Here is a 17845-nt window from a genome sequence, read left to right as displayed (position 1 = left end):
GTAGCATTTCATTTAACATAAAGACTGGAAAAAAAAGCTTGCCTGGCTTTATCCAGGGGTTTAAAAAGCACAGTCACCCACCAGCATCCCTACATCTCACTAATTAACACTTCACATCTTGTTTTCTTTAATCTGAACAAAAGCCAAAGTATGAAATCAACAATTTGTCTTTTTACAGAAGGTTATGTGCTGGACTGTCTTGTTTTGTCACTTTCTCTGTCTTACTATCATATGATAATGTAAGATATGTCGGCCATATACGCACACCACGCAAACTGTGCAGGGCCCCATGAGATACACAAAGGCCCCGCCTCTTCCTCGTGTCAAAGCGGGTGTCAGTGTTTACAACTTAGCATTAACATTTTATTCTATCTATCATATATTGCAGTTATTATTATTATTATTATTATTAGTAGTAGTAGTATTATCCCTATGTTATCTGTATTTGTGTGTGTACTTGTATGTTGTATGTATGTATCACTTTTCCCCACACTTTTTCACCAATAAAAAAAAAAGTCAGAAAACAGCCTTTATTTAGCTTTGTGGATTAAAAAGTATAGTATTTGCCTCGGGGATGTAGTGGAGATGCATAAAGTTGGATAAAGTGGAACTCAAGTAAATTACAAAATAAGTACAGTACTTGATGTAAATGCACTTAGTTACAGTCCAATACTGATTACAAGTCTGAACTAATGCAAGATGGACATTAGTGGACTGACATTCACTGATGATTGATTAAATATTGAATTTAAAACCAATTAACTGACTAATCACTGGGCATCAGACCCAAAGCTCAATTTTGTTTTAGTGTTTTCTACATTTTATATATTCTTCTTCTACTTCTGAAAATTATCAGAAATTAATAGATGAAAGAAATGCAAGAAGTAATAAATTGTCTCTAATATTTTTTTTCTTGCAAAAGAAGTTCAAATACCTTGTTAAAAAGGCTTACATATAGCTCTACACCTTGCCTTCATTTAGTATCCAATGATTCATTAATATGCAAATAGTCCTCGTCACACACCCCCACCCTTACCTCTACGTAGCTGCACCTGGCTTCTCTGTTCTGCTGGATAATTACAGTAACAGCTACATGCGGCTTCTCCTGTAGGCTGGGAATCACCACGAATTATTTATACAGTGAAAACCCCCGTGATTAAGTTTAATCCGCAGCAATGCATCATGGTCTATAAGATCATCATCCTCTGGGATGTAGAGTAGAAGCATAAAGTTGGATAATATGGAACTCAAGTAAAGTATAGTACTTAGTTAAAGTCCACCACTTTGTACAACTCTGAACTAATGCAAGATGGATTAGTGGATTGACAGTGACTGATGGTTGATTAAATATGGAATTTAAAATCAATTAACTGAATAATTACCAGGCAGCAGACCCAAACCTCAGTGTTATGTTTTAGTGTTTTCTATATTTATATATTCTTAAATTTCTTATTTATTTTAATGTCAATATTCACTTATCTTAAGATTCTACACAAAAATATTCTATTCAATAAATATTGTTTTTTGTACTTCGTTCTATAGATCTACTTATTCTTTGACTGACAGATGGAGCAAACTGCTTGAAGTCACTGCTGTACCAAATGGTTCATCTGGCTCTCTGGTTAGTTTTGGGGCCCGTTAGCAGAATTTTGCTTAGGGACCCATGGAGGTCGAGACCGGCTCTGATAATGTACCAGCTAGAGTAAACTTTCTCTGTTGAGTTTGTGTTACATAACACTGACAGTGGAAAAAGGGTGAATGTATACATATAGGCTGCCAAATGTAAATAGTAAAGATGATCCAGACCTACCTGTTCTGTCGCCAACTCTTTGCTGTCAGGAAGGCCAAATAAAAGTACAGCAGCTCCTAAATATCATATTATATACACATAATATATTTTCAGAATTTAGAACTTTTTTCAGCATGTGTTTAACAAATACATACAGTCTATGCAAGTATGACGAAACTGTTTTTGTGAACATGTCATCTTTGTGTAATCACTGTCAGATTATTTACTCAACAGCCACAGTATTTGTAGCCATTAAACGATCCATGCTGGGCTGAGGATTGTCTGGCCAGTGACCAGATATTGACGGGCTACAACAAGCACTGAGGTATGACTGGATGACGGCCACGAAGGTGACTCTCTTTGGACGTAACTTCTTTCCCAAGACTCATGCCTTCTAACCACTTAGAGCATAAAACCAACTAGTCATAATTTAAAATAAATAATACATGACCAAAGTGGCTAAATAGATTGCATAAATAAGCATTTTTTTTCCATTTCATTTTCATCTCATTTTTCAACAAACTTGCATATAATCCTAAAGACGCAGCTTTTATTGCTGCAATTTTTTTTGCAAAGTGATTTTAGAAGTACTACAAGAAACATTTGTCATAAAGTGGAGTATGTATTTCTGTACTCTGCCAGACAAATATCCTGAACATGACACTGTGTCAGAAATTAATGTCATTAACACTATTGAGTTTTGTTCGTCAAGGCGAATGCAAAGCAAAATATCTTCTCAGATTATTATCTCACTGGGAAAAAAAATGAGCATGTCAGCAGCTAAAGATAGATAAAAGCACAGGTTGTGTGCTCACCAATGAATAACCTCATTAAAATGAGTGAGCAGGTATCTATGCTCATCGCTCTTCCTGCTCGACTTAGCACTGCTACCTTGGTGATGTAGTTCTGGCAGATGATGTGCTCTTCAGGGATGATGTGTAGCGTTGATCTCACTTGACGTGAGCACCACTGTCAGGCTCGTTGAAGCAGCTTTTGTATCTTATGTTGTCTTTAGAATAAGGGGGAGATGCATGGAATCATTTTTTGTCAGTGTAACAAGTAAAAAACATTACACACGTTTTATTTGTGCAGCATGTGCCTGGGACTTTCCTCTTTTTTCTTCTAGCCTAGATTTATTTTATTTTATTTATTTAATTATATTTAGTGTCAGTTCCACTGTTAGCTGCACAATGTCTGAAGCAGCAAGTGCATATGAATGGTAGGGCTGGGCAATATGACTTATAAATAATATCTCAATTTTTTGTAGGCTATTACACAATATACGATGCATATATATGTGTACACATTTTCTCAAAAAAAAAAAAAGGTACAAACATATGAGGATCTTGTAGAATATGATGCATTTTTCACAGCTACACTTTCACATCCCAACAGGAATCCATGATGTGCAGATAAAGACGAATGCACTCAATCTAAACAGCCTTTCATATGCAGGAAAAAGACAGGTAATGTCAGTAAGTCATAACAGTGTGACAGTGAGTCAGCACACGTAACGCAAGGAGTCTGAAACTGAATCAGCTTTACAGAAATCAGCCGTCAATCATTTTATTATTTACACCTGTTCTGTTCCTACTGTGACATGTCAAAATGTTTTCCATGAAAAAGATCTTGTGGCTACAGTACAACCACAATTAATTGCTACAACAGTAAACCCACACAGACGTTTTCAATTATTGTCACTAATTAAAAGGACTGTGTGGGTGTGTAGACAGCAATCTTACACCTTATATAAAAAGGTCTACTGTGGAAAAAGAGTGCAATAGGTAACAAAGGAGACCACACTAGAACAATCTTTTTTCTTTTTTAACTTTAACTCCAAGGCTCAATCTCACACACATTGTTGTCACATCATCAGTGATTTTCTGTTTACACAACTCTTGTGTTGAATGATTCCACTCTTGCCTATTTCCTGTTGATACAAGATAACAGCCTGAAAAACACATTTTGTTTCTCATTTTTATGTAAAATCCTCTCACCTCAACCTTTATGTTCCCTTTGTTACTTTATCAGTAAACATTACACCATCGGCCTTTTTCATCTCACATATTCTGATGAATCTTCACAAGGAGAGCAATAAGTAACATTAACATTATCTTCTGTGCATTTTTTTTACAACTGTGCAACCTCACTCAGCTTTCCATATTTTTTGGACTCAATATTTAATTTTTTATCATTGTATGTTTCATTTTAGAAAAGCACTTTTTGTTCTATTACTATATGTATATATATATAGTATATTATTATTGATCTATCATTTATTACTTAACTTACTTTTACTTTTGTTACTTCACCTACTTTTTTGTAATGGAGCTTCCCAGCCAAGGTTGCTCACATGACTGTACTTGTATAACTGGTGTAACAATAAACAAATTGAATGGCTCTGTTCTTTACTTTGTTTATTCTGTAAGTAGAACTGTTGTGTCTTTTCTTGACATTAAGCTTTTTTTCTTCATTAAAATGTTTTCCCCACTACTTTTAACATATTTCTAGTATGTTAATTCTGAATGAATCTGTGGGATATCATGGCCATTCCTTACACTCTCCTTGTAGAAACCTAGTCTGAGCCAGAAGCGTTTTGATTTTTTTACTTAAAATAGTATCTGCCTGGTCTTCTCTACTTCCCTTTCTTGATAAGGCTGTATTCTAGACCTTTTTGTGAGTATTTTTACATTTCTTTTGAAATTCATTTAAATGTTTTGGCACATTGTATGTCATTTTTAATCAAATGTATAATCACTTTCTAATGGATAGCTGTTTTTTTGACTATATGGAGATGTTCTTGATTATAATATATACTAAACCAACATAAACTGTTCCCCTAATATAATGTTTTTAATGAGCAAGGTAGCTTTGAGCTCCTTCATGACCCACCAGCAGTGTGTGGTGGTGCCTGCAGTCACAGAAACCTGGCAATCTGCCTGTACCTTCATGTTTCTCATTATTTTGCTGCACTCAGAATGTTTTCCCCACATAAAACAGTATCTGACATCCTGGAATGAGACTCAGCAATCAACTATCTTTCTGCTGAGTTGACAAATAATGACAGTTCATCAGTTCCACCTACCTAAATTTTCTTATTCTACCTTTAGCACACACAACTGAGAGCTGGAACTCAGAAAATAAATTCAAAAACAACATGTATGTTTTTAGATAAAAATGCTTTTGGAATTTTATTTGAAACCAGTTTAAATACACCACATCCATTAAGTCCATTAAATATTCTCACTGATAAATATACAGTACTTGGCATTTTTGTGCACATCTTATGTTATATTTAGACCTGACACAGTGAAGGACATTCAGCAGAGTTCCCAAAGTACAATCCAGTGTGAAGATAATTTTCTTTCTCACTCAGTCATTCATCAAGTTTTCTGGCACGCGCCCATTCAGGAGCCAGAAAAAAAGTTAACGATAAATGGAAAACTAGTAATAAAAAAAGATTCAAGTTGAATTTTAGTGAAATAAATCTCAGTATGATACCATTAGCAAACTCTTGATAGTTTATTTCCCCTTTATAAATCTTATTCAGTCATCCTATATTTCTCCCCTGGTCATCCCACCACTCAGTTTAGGAACCACTGCCTTAACAGATATCACCAAACACACATTTCAGTTTTTAATTTTTGCAGAGGTTGTGAAGAATGTGTAGCTTCTAATGGAGTAAATCTGAACAAGGCTTTCATGTTCACACATTAGAAATCCATCAGATGATGAGTAAGCTGCTCTTCCAATGTGTGAAACTCTGCATCAGGCAGAAGATACCTCTGGATAATATCCATTACATGTCTCTCAGTAGCAGCCTCAAAGTCCACTTTGTTTTTAAATGGTAAATGTCCAGCCAGCTCACAGAGAGCAACATTGAAGGCAGACTCCTCTTTGGCACCGAAGCACGACTTTCTGGGCCATACAATGACACGAACGCCTTTTCTTGAATGGCGATCCTCTTTGGTCTGTATGCGATCACAGGGCAGACATCCTCTAGTCAAGAACAGGTTGTGAGCAATATTACCTTGCACAAGAAAGTCTGTGACTCGACAGATGGCTCTGGCAGCTTTCTCTACACACTCTGATTCTGTGTAAAACAAAAAGCCGCCAGGAAAGTCCAACAAGCGATAAAACCCCTTTTCAGGCACCAGCGGCTTGACTGGCGTAGATTCTATCTTGAGCTCATGGTCCAGGTAATACCCATGGAGATGTAAGTGATTGACAGACGCAAATGCTCCAAGGCTGTTGAACCCCACACGGAAACCAGGATCAGAGCTCAGGAGCACAGATTCAATACCACTCTGGATGGCGAAGCTCGTCAGAACCTGTGGGAGGCACTGTGAAGGGTCTGGAACAAAGAGACAATGTCCAAACTCCAACGGGCTTACATTCACCAGCACAACCATCCGGCATGGTTGATGCAACTTTCCGTTTTCATTCCCTCCCTCTGTGACTTTTATCATCTCACATATGATTTCTTCTGGATTGATCTTGTTAAAATTAAACTGCTTGGCACTGAACTCCTGCTGAATGCTCAGTATCTCCTGAGGCTTTCTTCTCTCAGTTCCTCTTTGAACATTCAGCTGGGCCACATAGCCATGTGTGCCTGGCAGGATACGTGTCTGTAAATCACCCAGATGGTAGCGGAAGAGTCCCCTGTCCATCCTGTCTGTCCAGCCGGCTTGGATGGTTGTGTCAAACTTCACCGGAGGCGAGGCCGTTCCAAGACCATTTCCTGGGCTCCGGTGCACATCTGTGACAAAGTCCAGGTTGCTGTACACAAACTGGAGCGGCATGGTGGGATTTGCTGGTGAACAGAGAAGAAGAGAAGCATTATATTTAACAATAGGGTTCACTATTGTAGATCAGCAAGGTGTATCATCATCTGCTGAATCATCAGACTTGTTCACATGTGGGGCCAGCAACCATAAGGCTGCAAATAAGGATTTGTGATCTCTACCCAGAAACTGATTATTTGTACTATTTGGTTAAAAAAAATGTAATCAAAAAGTGAAAAATAGGGTTGTTCTGATACCAGTATTGGAAAAGCCTCTGACACTATCTACAATGTTGGACTGGGTATCAGCAAGTGTGAGTCTATGCACTGATCCAATATCACTTTGCTACTTCCAGCAGCATCCCATGCATTATACAACAATGATAACACATATATCACATCCATACAGGATTAGTAGTATACAGCTGTTAAATCATATAAAATATAATTTATGTATTTCTTTTAAGGGCACTGGTATTGGATCAGTACTCAGTATCAGCTAATATACAAAATTTAGCTATCAGGAAGAGAAAATTGGTATCAGAATATTTCTCGTAGAAAATGCTGATTAGATCTGGGCAATATGTAGATAATATATCAATATCATGATAAGAGACTAGACATCACTTTAGATTTTGGATATGGTTATATGGTGATATGGCATTACTGGTGTCTTTTCCTGGTGTTTAAGCCTGTATTACAGTAAAGTGATGTAACACTCTGAACATACCAGACTGTTCTAACTGTTCTCTTATTTTTCTTTACACACTTCATCAATATGTCCACATTGCTGGTGATGATAAAAAATCTCATTGTGTTAATACTTTGTGAAACCCACTATTGTCACAACTTCAATACACATTGATATTGAGGTATTTGTTCAAAAATATTGGGATATTTGATATTGTTCATACATCTCACCCTACTACTAATTTTATTGTAAAATGAATTGTCTTATATAATCAACAAAATGTCACAAAATAGTGAGAAATATCCGTCACAATTTCTCAAAGATGAGATGAGTAACTAAAATGTCATTTAATTTTAGTTGCAGTGTAAGTTACATTAAGTGGCAGCTCTGAAATCAGAACTGTAAAAGGGCAGACACACTAAATAAACCACCTTCACACTAGCAAAGGTTTGTGACAGAAACTAATTGCCACCTGTACATAATACAAATCGACCACTCCAAATACACTTACACAAACATAGAAAAATATAGCTAGTTCTCTAGAAAGACTAAGACTGACCTGTTGGTTGGAGTTCATTGGTTATTTCCCCACGAATGAGTGAATTTCTTTGACAATGTAGCCTAGTCACCTTTGCTTTTGACTCAATACAACCGTGTCAAAGTCAGTGTCTTCACACACACTCAGCACATTAAACGCTTTTTTAAAGACACAACTCATTCCTATCCATACTCGCATAATTTTTTTAAAATCTCGTTTTACCCCTAAAGCCGGCTTGCTAGGCTAGCTAGCTTCCACTGACTTGATTACACGTCACCTTCTTCTTCGTCGCCGTTTATCGCTGCATTTCCGGTTATATATTTTCAGAATAAAGGTACCTATAAAAGTATTTATTTTATAATAGTATAACCATGCCGTTATAACTACATTTATGTTAGCATTAATCATGTTAACGTTGTACCAGCAATTACATTTCAATTGATTAAAATGTGGTTTTAATGGTTCATTTATGCATTTATCTTCATTTTGTTAGTTGTTGATAATAGTAGGTTAGAGGTAGGCAAATTATTCAAACATACACACAAATAATCAATTAAAAACAGGAAACAGCTATATTGACAAACAAGGGGAACTGGCATGTAACATTAGACTTACCTCGTTTATGCCATTTGATAAAGGCTCTTGTGCTCACACATAACCCCCAATGAACACACAGGCTATTAAAAAATTGTAAAGCCATATGGTAAATCCCCTTGTAACTGGGTTAGTATGTGCAATGCAATATTTTACTGTTGAGCAACTCTCCAGATTTTCCCTGCTGTAGTCTACACTAACTTTGAAAGAATGAGCAGCTGGCCAATCAGCCATCATGGTTATTTTAGTCACTGCATGCTCTTGGAGATAAAGCAGGCAGTGATTGGCAGAGCAGAGCTGTATGTCTGCCACAGAGTTTTGGGGCTCAACGCAGTCGATGCATATTAACTAAGATATTACTGAACTAATATTTCATTTTTCTAACTAAGAAGTACAAGAGAAAGGATGGAGGCCAGCAACAATGAAGTAAGTACAGTTATTGTTGAAAGTATAATACTTGTAAGCAGTAATATCTTAAAATTAGGGTAATATAGTACAGAGGGAGTTGAGGGCACCTAAGAATTACTTTTTGTTTTTGTTTTTTCTTGATTGGTTGATCTTTTGTGTTTCTTACAAAGTGAAATGGTTTAAACCTTGTGAGGGATTTAAGAGTATGATAATAATAGAGTTTTATCTGTTTAGGATAACAGATGGCAGTCTGGTCTGCCATGCCTCTAGTTATTTTAAACACCATCGAGAGTTTCTATTACCAACACATTGCACTAACTAAAATAGCCTACATGCTAGCTTGTTTAAAACACTAAAGTTAGTTTTGTCAAAATCCTTCTATGATTGTATATGCAGGTAGCATTTTCTAATGTGGTCATGAAACTACAGTCTATTTTCAAACAATCGAACCATAAAAAAAAGGAAGGAAGAAAGAGAGAAAGAAAGGAGAAAAAGAAAGGCATTGCCCTGGTTGTGTTGTCTTCATTTTAATTTTCTCTGACAGTTTTGTGCCATTCATTCTCTTTTGTAGGTGGGGAAAAAAGCAGAGGATAAAGCTCACACTCTAAATATAAATGTGAAACCGGATACTGATGCAGCACTCACACCAAAGAATCCCCAGTCACCCCCCAAAGCCATTGTCCAAGGTATGTTATACATTCATCTAATTACTGTGTAGTGTATAAATAGTGAATATTAGTACTTTAATTTAAATTGAAATGAAATCATGTTTAAAAACTGAAAGTAAATGCCATACACATACCTGTGTAGAAAAAAACACTATAAGACTCATTTTTATTATATTATATATTCTATATAAGACTCATTATATTATTGTTTTGCATTCTTTTGTCCTTTCTGTATTTAATGAGAAACTCTTTTACATTTTTTTGAACAATAAAAGTATTTCAATGCACACATTGTAACAGTTTCAATGATAAACAAAATTAGTAAGAACAATACTAATTATTGCAAATTTTACTGTAGTTTATCATGAAACCCATAATCATTTCATCCCTAATTCTGACAAAAATTTCAAAATATACAATAAATTGAAATACATGCAAAACAAATTAAATAATTGATCCACAGTATTAAATTCTCTCAACAGATTAGTGTGTTTAAATGCATTTTAAAAATCACATAGATTGATTTGGTTTATATATGTATAATTAAAAGTTTGATTGTATGTGTGTGGTTGTATCGCCTGCATTTTCTCCAGTGTCCAAGACATATCTTATCTTATCTTATCTTATCTTATCTTATCTAGATCTCTTAGAATTAGCCTGACTCTGCACAGTGATCTCATCTAATGTTCGCTTCTTTGATGCTTTTCTTTCCTCATACCAGGTCAGCCTGCTGCTTCTGCAGACTGTCAGGTCCAACCTGACCCTGTCACAGATCCAGAAAATGCTGTTAAGCCAAAACTACAGATAACTTTCAGCACATTTACCGTCAAGAATGGTGCAGATCTAAAAGTAGAGATCCCAGTGACTGGGCACCCAACACCAAAGATTGAATGGCAAAAAGATGGTCAGGCCGTCAAAGAGACATCAAGGCTGGAGATTTCAAATATGCCATCATTAACTGTTCTTCACATCAGACATGGTGCCAGGGAGCATGCTGGTCCATACTCTATCACAGCAAGCAACAGTGCTGGAAAATATACAGGTGAAATCACTGTGGTTGTTCTCGAAAAGCCGGACCCACCCACAGGGCCTGTCAGGATCGATGAGGTCAGTTCTGACTATGTAAGCATTTCTTGGGAGCCACCAGAATACACAGGAGGCTGTCAGTTAGACAACTACATAGTAGAGAAACGGGAAATATCAAGCACAGATTGGCAGACTGTGTCAGCAACGACTGTACGAACCACAATCAAAGTCACCAAACTGAAGACAGGAAGTGAATATCAATTCAGAGTGTTAGCAGAAAACAGATATGGAAAGAGTACTGCAATCACATCTCCTTTTGTAACTGCACAATATCCTTTTAGTGTGCCCACTGCTCCTGGCACACCCTTTGCATCCACAGTGACAAAGTACAGCATGGTGATTGAATGGGAGCCGCCTGCCAAAGACGGAGGCAGCCCCATTATTGGCTATCACCTTGAACGCAAAGAGAAGAACAGCATTTTATGGACCAAGCTGAACAAACTTGTTATACCTGATGTTCGCTTCAAAACAAGTGGACTGGAGGAAGGTATTGAGTATGAATTCAGAGTCTTTGCTGAGAATATTGCTGGACTCAGCCCATCTAGCAAGACATCTGAATGCTATGTGGCAAGAGACCGCTGTGATCCACCTGGTAAACCTGAAGCTGTTGTCATTACTCGAGACAACGTCACACTCCAGTGGGCAAAACCCAAGTATGACGGTGGAAGCACCATTACAGGCTATGTTGTTGAAAAGAAGGAGCTCCCAGATGGCAGATGGATGAAGGCAAACTTCACCAATGTTATTGAGAATGAGTTCACAGTCACAGGTCTGACAGGAGGCGACAGTTATGAGTTTAGAGTAACTGCCAAGAATGGAGCAGGTGTTTGGAGCATGCCCTCAGAAAGCGTGACCATCATTGCTCAGGATGTTATTGAAGGACCCACAGCATTCATTGATCCTAAGTTTAAGAGTACTACTGTTGTTCAGGCTGGAGAGACATTTGTTATTGATGCTGATTACTTTGGGAAGCCCCTCCCTGTGGTAACATGGATGAAGGATGGAAAAGAAATTGACAAAGTTACACCAAGAATGGAGATCAAAAACACCCTCACTCATACAACTCTGACTGTTAGGGACTGTACACGAGTGGATGGGGGGCATTTTCTCTTGAGCCTCAGTAACAGTGCTGGAACTGCATCTATCCCAGTTAGTGTGAAGGTCCTGGATAGACCTGGTCCTCCAGATGGACATCTGAAAGTAAAAATTGTCAGTGCGGAGAAGTGCAACCTTTACTGGAACCCTCCTGTGAATGATGGCGGTGCCAGTGTTTCCCACTTCATCATTGAAAAAAGGGAGACCAGCCGTGTTACATGGACAGGAGTTGAGGATCATGTTGAAGCTCTCAGTTACAAAGTGACAAAACTGGTGCCTGGTAAAGAATATATATTCAGAATTGCTGCTGTGAATAAATTTGGTATCGGTGAATTTTTGGAATCAGACCCCTTTATTGCACAAAACCCTTTTACAACACCCAGTGCACCTTCTACCCCCACAGCTAGCACTGTGACTGGTGACTCTGTTGTACTCACATGGGAAAGACCTGAGAGTGATGGAGGCTCAGAGATTGATGGCTACATCCTGGAGAAACGTGACAAAGAAGGTGTCAGGTGGACTAAATGCAACAAGAGAAGACTGAATGACTTACGTTTCCGATGCACAGGGCTTGCTGAGGGACATTACTATCAGTTTAGGGTACTGGCGGAAAATGCTGGTGGTGTGGGCACACCCAGTGAGCCAAGTGAGTATATAAAAATATGTGAAGCAACTTATCCACCTGGTCCCCCTACCAACCCCAAAGTGACAGACTATTCCAGCAGTACTGTGTCTCTTACCTGGTCAAAGCCTATCTATGATGGTGGAGCAGCCATCAGTGGATATGTTGTTGAAATGAAAGAAGCAGCAGAGGATGAGTGGATCACATGCTCACCGAGCACAGGTGTAGAGGACACAAACTACATCGTGAAGAGACTGAGAGAAAATGCAGAATACAATTTCCGTATACGTGCAATGAATGCTGCTGGAGTCGGAGAGCATGTGGATCTACCTGGACCTGTGGTAGTTTCTGAAAAACTGGAGGCACCTGAGATTGAGTTGGACACTGCTTTAAGAAAGATTGTCAGTGTCCGTGCTTGTTCTATGTTACGTCTCTGTGTCACCATCAGAGGAAGCCCAGAGCCTGAGGTTAAATGGTCAAAGGAAGGTGGCACTCTCAGTGAGCGTGCACAAATTGAGGTAACAAGCTCCTACACAGTGTTAACAATTGAGAATGTCAATAGAAATGACACTGGAAAATATGTGTTGACTGCTGAGAACTACAGTGGTACTAAATCAGCATTCATCAATGTCAGAATATTAGATTCTCCCAGCGCACCAACAAATGTAGAAGTAAAGGATGTAAAGCGAGATTCTGTGTCAATCTCCTGGGAGGCACCTCTAATTGATGGAGGAGCAAAGATTTCACACTACATTGTTGAAAAGCGAGAGGAGGCTAGGAAGGCATTCACAAGCGTCTGTAGCAACTGTGTGAGAAACTCGTACAAGATTGACAATCTCCAGGAAGGTTGCTTCTATTACTTCCGTGTCCTGGCTGTGAATGAATTTGGCACTGGACTTCCAGCAGAGACCACTGATGCTGTCAAAGTCTGTGAGGTTCCTCCACCTCCTGGCAAAATCACACTTGCTGATGTTACTTCCAATAGTGTAAGACTCTATTGGGAGAAACCTGACCATGATGGAGGAAGCAAAATTACTCGTTTTATGGTAGAAATGCAGGTTAAAGGAGATGATACATGGACAATATGTTCACAGAGTAAGGGACTGGAGGTGACTATTAACGGACTGGCTAAAGGAAAGGAGTATTTCTTTAGAGTAAGTGCTGTGAATGAGAAAGGAAAAAGTGAACCAAAGTCCCTTTTGGTGCCTGTTACAGTTAATGTTACTAATGCTGAGCCCATTATTACTTTGCTGTCCAACACATTCACTGTGAAGGCAGGAAATGATTTAAAGATTGATGTGCCATTCAAGGCTGCACCACTGCCAACAGTAGCCTGGAAGAAAGAGGGCAACTTGCTGAAAGAGACAAGCAGGGTAAATGTGCAAACATCTGACACATCATCTCAGATCATTATCAAAGATGCAACCAGAACAGATGTTGGTGTGTATGAGGTGACCCTGGCCAACTCGGTTGGAACCACATCTGCTGAAATATTTGTTAATGTTTTTGAAAAACCTGGACCACCAAGTGACCTCACTGTGGACGAAGTGAGTGCTGACTTCATATCTTTGTCGTGGCAGCCCCCACATTATACTGGTGGATGCCAAATTAGTAATTATGTTGTTGAGAAGAGAGATACAGGCAGTACCATATGGCAGACTGTGTCGGCTACAGTAGCCAGAACATCAATCAAAATTTCCCGTCTGACACAGGGAAATGAATATCAATTTCGTATTGCTGCAGAGAATCGCTACGGCAAGAGCCACTTTATTGAGTCTGACCCTGTTATTGCCCAGTATCCCTTCAAGCCCCCTGGTCTACCAACCAGTCTTCAAGTTGTGAGTGCCTCAAAATCTGTCATGGTGGTTGCATGGAGCAAGCCAGAGAGTGATGGTGGCAGCCCCATTATTGGTTATCATATTGAATGCAAAGATCAAAGCAGTATTTTGTGGACAAAGGTAAACAAAAGCCCAGTGACTGAGACACAGTTCAAGGTGACTAGTGTTGAAGAAGGTCTGATGTATGAGTTCCGGGTCTGTGCTGAGAATATGGCTGGTGTTGGACCATGCAGTAAGGCATCTGAAGCTGTGGCAGCAAGAGACCAGTGTGATCCTCCACGCAACTTTACTGTCACCAATATAACAAACAGCTCAGTTTCACTCTCATGGGACAAACCAGAATATGATGGTGGGGCTAAAATAACTGGGTACATTGTTGAGCGTAAAGAGCTACCAGAGAATTGCTGGCTTAAGTGCAACTTCACCAGCTTACTGGACACCTTCTTGGAAGTGACTGGCCTCACAGAGGGTCAACAGTATGATTTTCGTGTGATTGCAAAAAATGCAGCTGAGCACTTCAGTGCACCCTCTGAAACCACAGGACCTGTTACAGTGCAGCATGACGTAGAGCCACCCAAAATTGTCATGGATGACAAATTTATACAGGTGATGGTTGTCAAAGCAGGAGACCTCATAAGGATAGATGCTGCCATCTCTGGCCGCCCCAACCCGACAGTGTTTTGGTTGAAGAATGGTAGAAATATTGGCAGCAAGGGCAGGGTTGAGATAACTGCAACAAAGATGCATACATCTCTACTTATCAGAGAAAGTGTTAGGAAAGACTCTGGACAGTATACTCTGACCCTGCAGAATACAGGTGGTACCATATCTAGGTTTATCACCTGCAAGGTCCTGGACAGGCCTGGCCCACCTGCTGGACCACTGGAAGTGTCTGGACTCTCCGCAGAGAAATGCACCCTGTCATGGGGACCCCCTCAGGAGACTGGTGGTGCTGAGATCATGTACTACATTGTTGAGAAGTGTGAAACCAGCCGTGTATCTTGGATTGCTGTGTATGGAGACATGATGGCAACTACTTGCAAAATAACCAAGCTCCTCAAAGGAAATGAATACCTGTTTAGGGTAAGGGCAGTGAACAAGTATGGGGAAGGTGAGACTTTGGAAACTGAGCCTATCAAGGCCATGGATCCCTTTACTATCCCATCTGCTCCAACAGATGTTGAGGTCACAAGTGCAACCAGTGATACCATGACTGTCTGCTGGAAGAGACCTGCCAGTGATGGTGGCAGCCGCATCAGTGGTTACATCATAGAGAAGAGGGAGAAGCAGGGTGTTCGCTGGGTTCGTGTCAATAAGAAACCAGTCTATGACCTACGAGTCAAAGCCTCTTGCCTACATGAGGGATGTGAGTATGAATTCAGAGTTTTTGCTGAGAATGCTGCAGGGCTAAGTGAACCCAGCCTCCCATGCCCGCTCACTCTGGCAGAGGATCCAAAGTTCCTACCTTCCCCCCCTGCAAAACCCACCATAATCGATTCATCCAAGTCCTCCATCACTCTCTCATGGAACAAGCCGTTGTTTGATGGTGGAGCAACAGTCACTGGGTACAAAGTTGAATTCAGAAAATCAACTGAAGAAGACTGGACTGTAGGTGTCAATAACACAGATAAAACAGAGTTTACAGTCACTGGACTCACATCAGGGACAGAATATGTGTTCGTGGTTAGATCCATAAACAAGATTGGCATCAGTGAGCCCAGTCCTGAAACAGATCCTCAAGTGGCCATGGAGAGAGAGGAGGAGCCCAGATTTGATGTTACCCCGGAGATGAGGAAGACCCTGCTTGTTAAAGAAGGCAGCTCCTTCACTTTGATTGTACCTTTTACAGGCAAACCTGCTCCCACTGTGACATGGGAAAAAGCAGATGTAGATCTGAGAGTCAGAGGATTGATCAACACCAGCAGCTCTGTTACCTCTATCACAGTGGAAGGAGCAACACGTGATGACTCTGGGAAATATGCAGTTAAACTGCAAAATGTTGCTGGATCTGCCTCTTTGACACTGATCGTGAAGGTTTTGGATTCACCTGGGCCACCATCACATGTAACGGTTAAAGATGTGACCAAGAACTCTGCCACTGTCACCTGGGACATCCCTGAGAATGAGGGAGGAGCTCCTGTCAAGAGCTACCTTGTAGATATACGGGACCTCAGCAGAAGAGGGTGGACTAGACTCACAGACAAATGTCGCAAATTGTCCTACAAGGTGTCTGACCTGGAGGAGGGAGGAATCTACTTCTTCAGAGTCACTGCTGAAAACGAGTATGGGATTGGTGTTCCTGCTGAAACCAAGGAGGGGACAAAAATGACAGGTACAATCTGCTTAGAATAAACACATAACATTTCTTTTTTTTTGTAAGAATAAAAAAAAAACCAATTATCGTGACTGCTGTAGTTCCTCTTTGTTGCATTAGAGGAATTCTGTTTTTGTTCTTATTAATGTTATCTGTTTCTGTTAATTTCAGATACAACAGACTGGGAGACAAATCCAGGAGCTTAGCTTTTCAGGGATGAAGAAATCATCTCCTGATCTTCCTGTCAAGATCTTTGTCTATTTCTCATCCTCATCCAGAGTTCTTCAGAAAAATAAATTAGCATATGCTCTGTGAATTATTATATTACCAGATATGGCATTTTTGTAGATACATAATTGTATTACTTTTTTTAATGTTTGTATACTAATAAGCAATATTAATGACTTATATCTTATAGGAGACAAAATTAATATGCCCTGATTTTGTTTGTTTTTGGTTAAAATAAACAGCCAAAATATGATGCTGTTCACTGCAAATTGACAATAAAATGAAGATGATTATAACAGTTATTAGAATTTAATGTTTGTTTTATAGTAAGCCATATTAATGACTTACATCTTATAGGAGAAAATACATTTATGCCCTGATTTTGTTTGTTTTTTGTTAAAATAAACAGCCAAAATATGATGCTGTTTGTTGCAATAAACAATAATAAATTGACAATAAAATGAAGATGATTGTAACAGTTATTAGAGTTTTACTTTGGATTTGTTAAGGGAAGTTGTATACTATTAACACTGGATGGCTTTGAGACATTCTAAAAGAATCCAAACAAGACAATATTAATGAATCAATTTAAACCAAATGATTACTGAATCAATTTCAGTAAAATATTTTCAGGTGTACAGTAAAATTTGAGGTAGAAAACTGAGACTTCACTTGAGTAGTCTATTTCTATTTTGTATACACTGTTCAATATTATAAGCATAAATGGCATCATTGCTGTGAGATCAGAGATAGTTGTTACTCACTGAACCTCCTGCAAAAAACCCTCCTGCATTAATTTCATAGTGTTAAATTTAACAGTAAGAAGGTGGGTACTTTAGATAGCCTACATAATAGTTTATTAAAATTTCACTGCACAGTTTTACTTTTCATTACATTCTTGAATGCAATAGTTTTACTTTTGCTGGAACAGATATTGTGGCATACTGAAGGACTTTAAGAATGGGGTGATGGCACTTTTGGTAATACTGTGATTGCAATGTTTCCAGTCTGATTCCATCCAGGGCCCTTTTTTTGCATGTCATTGTCTCTCTATTTTCCCCTTGTTTCCTGTCACCTCTCAACTGTTACTCTCAAAAAACAAAAAACAAAAAAAAAACCCAAAAACTTTGCAACACTCATCCCGCCAACATATTTAACATACAAGGACTACTGACTGAGCCGGGGTCCCCC

The 17845-nt window shown here is 39.0% G+C and overlaps 2 protein-coding genes across 3 annotated transcripts; one reads left to right on the top strand and one right to left on the bottom strand.

The window, feature by feature from the left end:
* Positions 1–5288: 5288 nt before the first annotated feature.
* gdpgp1 (GDP-D-glucose phosphorylase 1) lies at positions 5289–8502 on the bottom strand. 2 transcript variants are annotated; one of them, XM_084734341.1, is made up of 2 exons: positions 8417–8502; positions 5289–6602 (listed from the first exon to the last, which is right to left on the bottom strand). In XM_084734341.1, the coding sequence occupies exons 1-2, from the start codon at positions 8499–8501 to the stop codon at positions 5503–5505; spliced, it is 1185 nt and encodes a 394-aa protein (XP_084590467.1). In that variant the 5' UTR covers position 8502; the 3' UTR covers positions 5289–5502. The 2 variants fall into 2 exon arrangements, with proteins under 2 accessions (XP_084590467.1, XP_084590468.1); XM_084734342.1 differs by lacking the exon at positions 8417–8502 and adding an exon at positions 8024–8112.
* Positions 8503–8670: 168 nt separating this feature from the next.
* On the top strand, positions 8671–16706 carry LOC146316341 (titin-like). Its single transcript, XM_084734884.1, has 4 exons — positions 8671–8821; positions 9375–9489; positions 10193–16444; positions 16598–16706. The coding sequence occupies exons 1-4, from the start codon at positions 8801–8803 to the stop codon at positions 16630–16632; spliced, it is 6423 nt and encodes a 2140-aa protein (XP_084591010.1). The 5' UTR covers positions 8671–8800; the 3' UTR covers positions 16633–16706.
* Positions 16707–17845: the final 1139 nt, after the last annotated feature.

The sequence above is a fragment of the Lutjanus erythropterus genome, chromosome 13 (genome assembly GCF_056507025.1).
Source record: "Lutjanus erythropterus isolate fLutEry1 chromosome 13, fLutEry1.hap2, whole genome shotgun sequence".
Taxonomy (NCBI): Eukaryota; Metazoa; Chordata; class Actinopteri; order Lutjaniformes; family Lutjanidae; genus Lutjanus; species Lutjanus erythropterus.
This window is presented reverse-complemented; position numbering and strand designations above follow the sequence as displayed.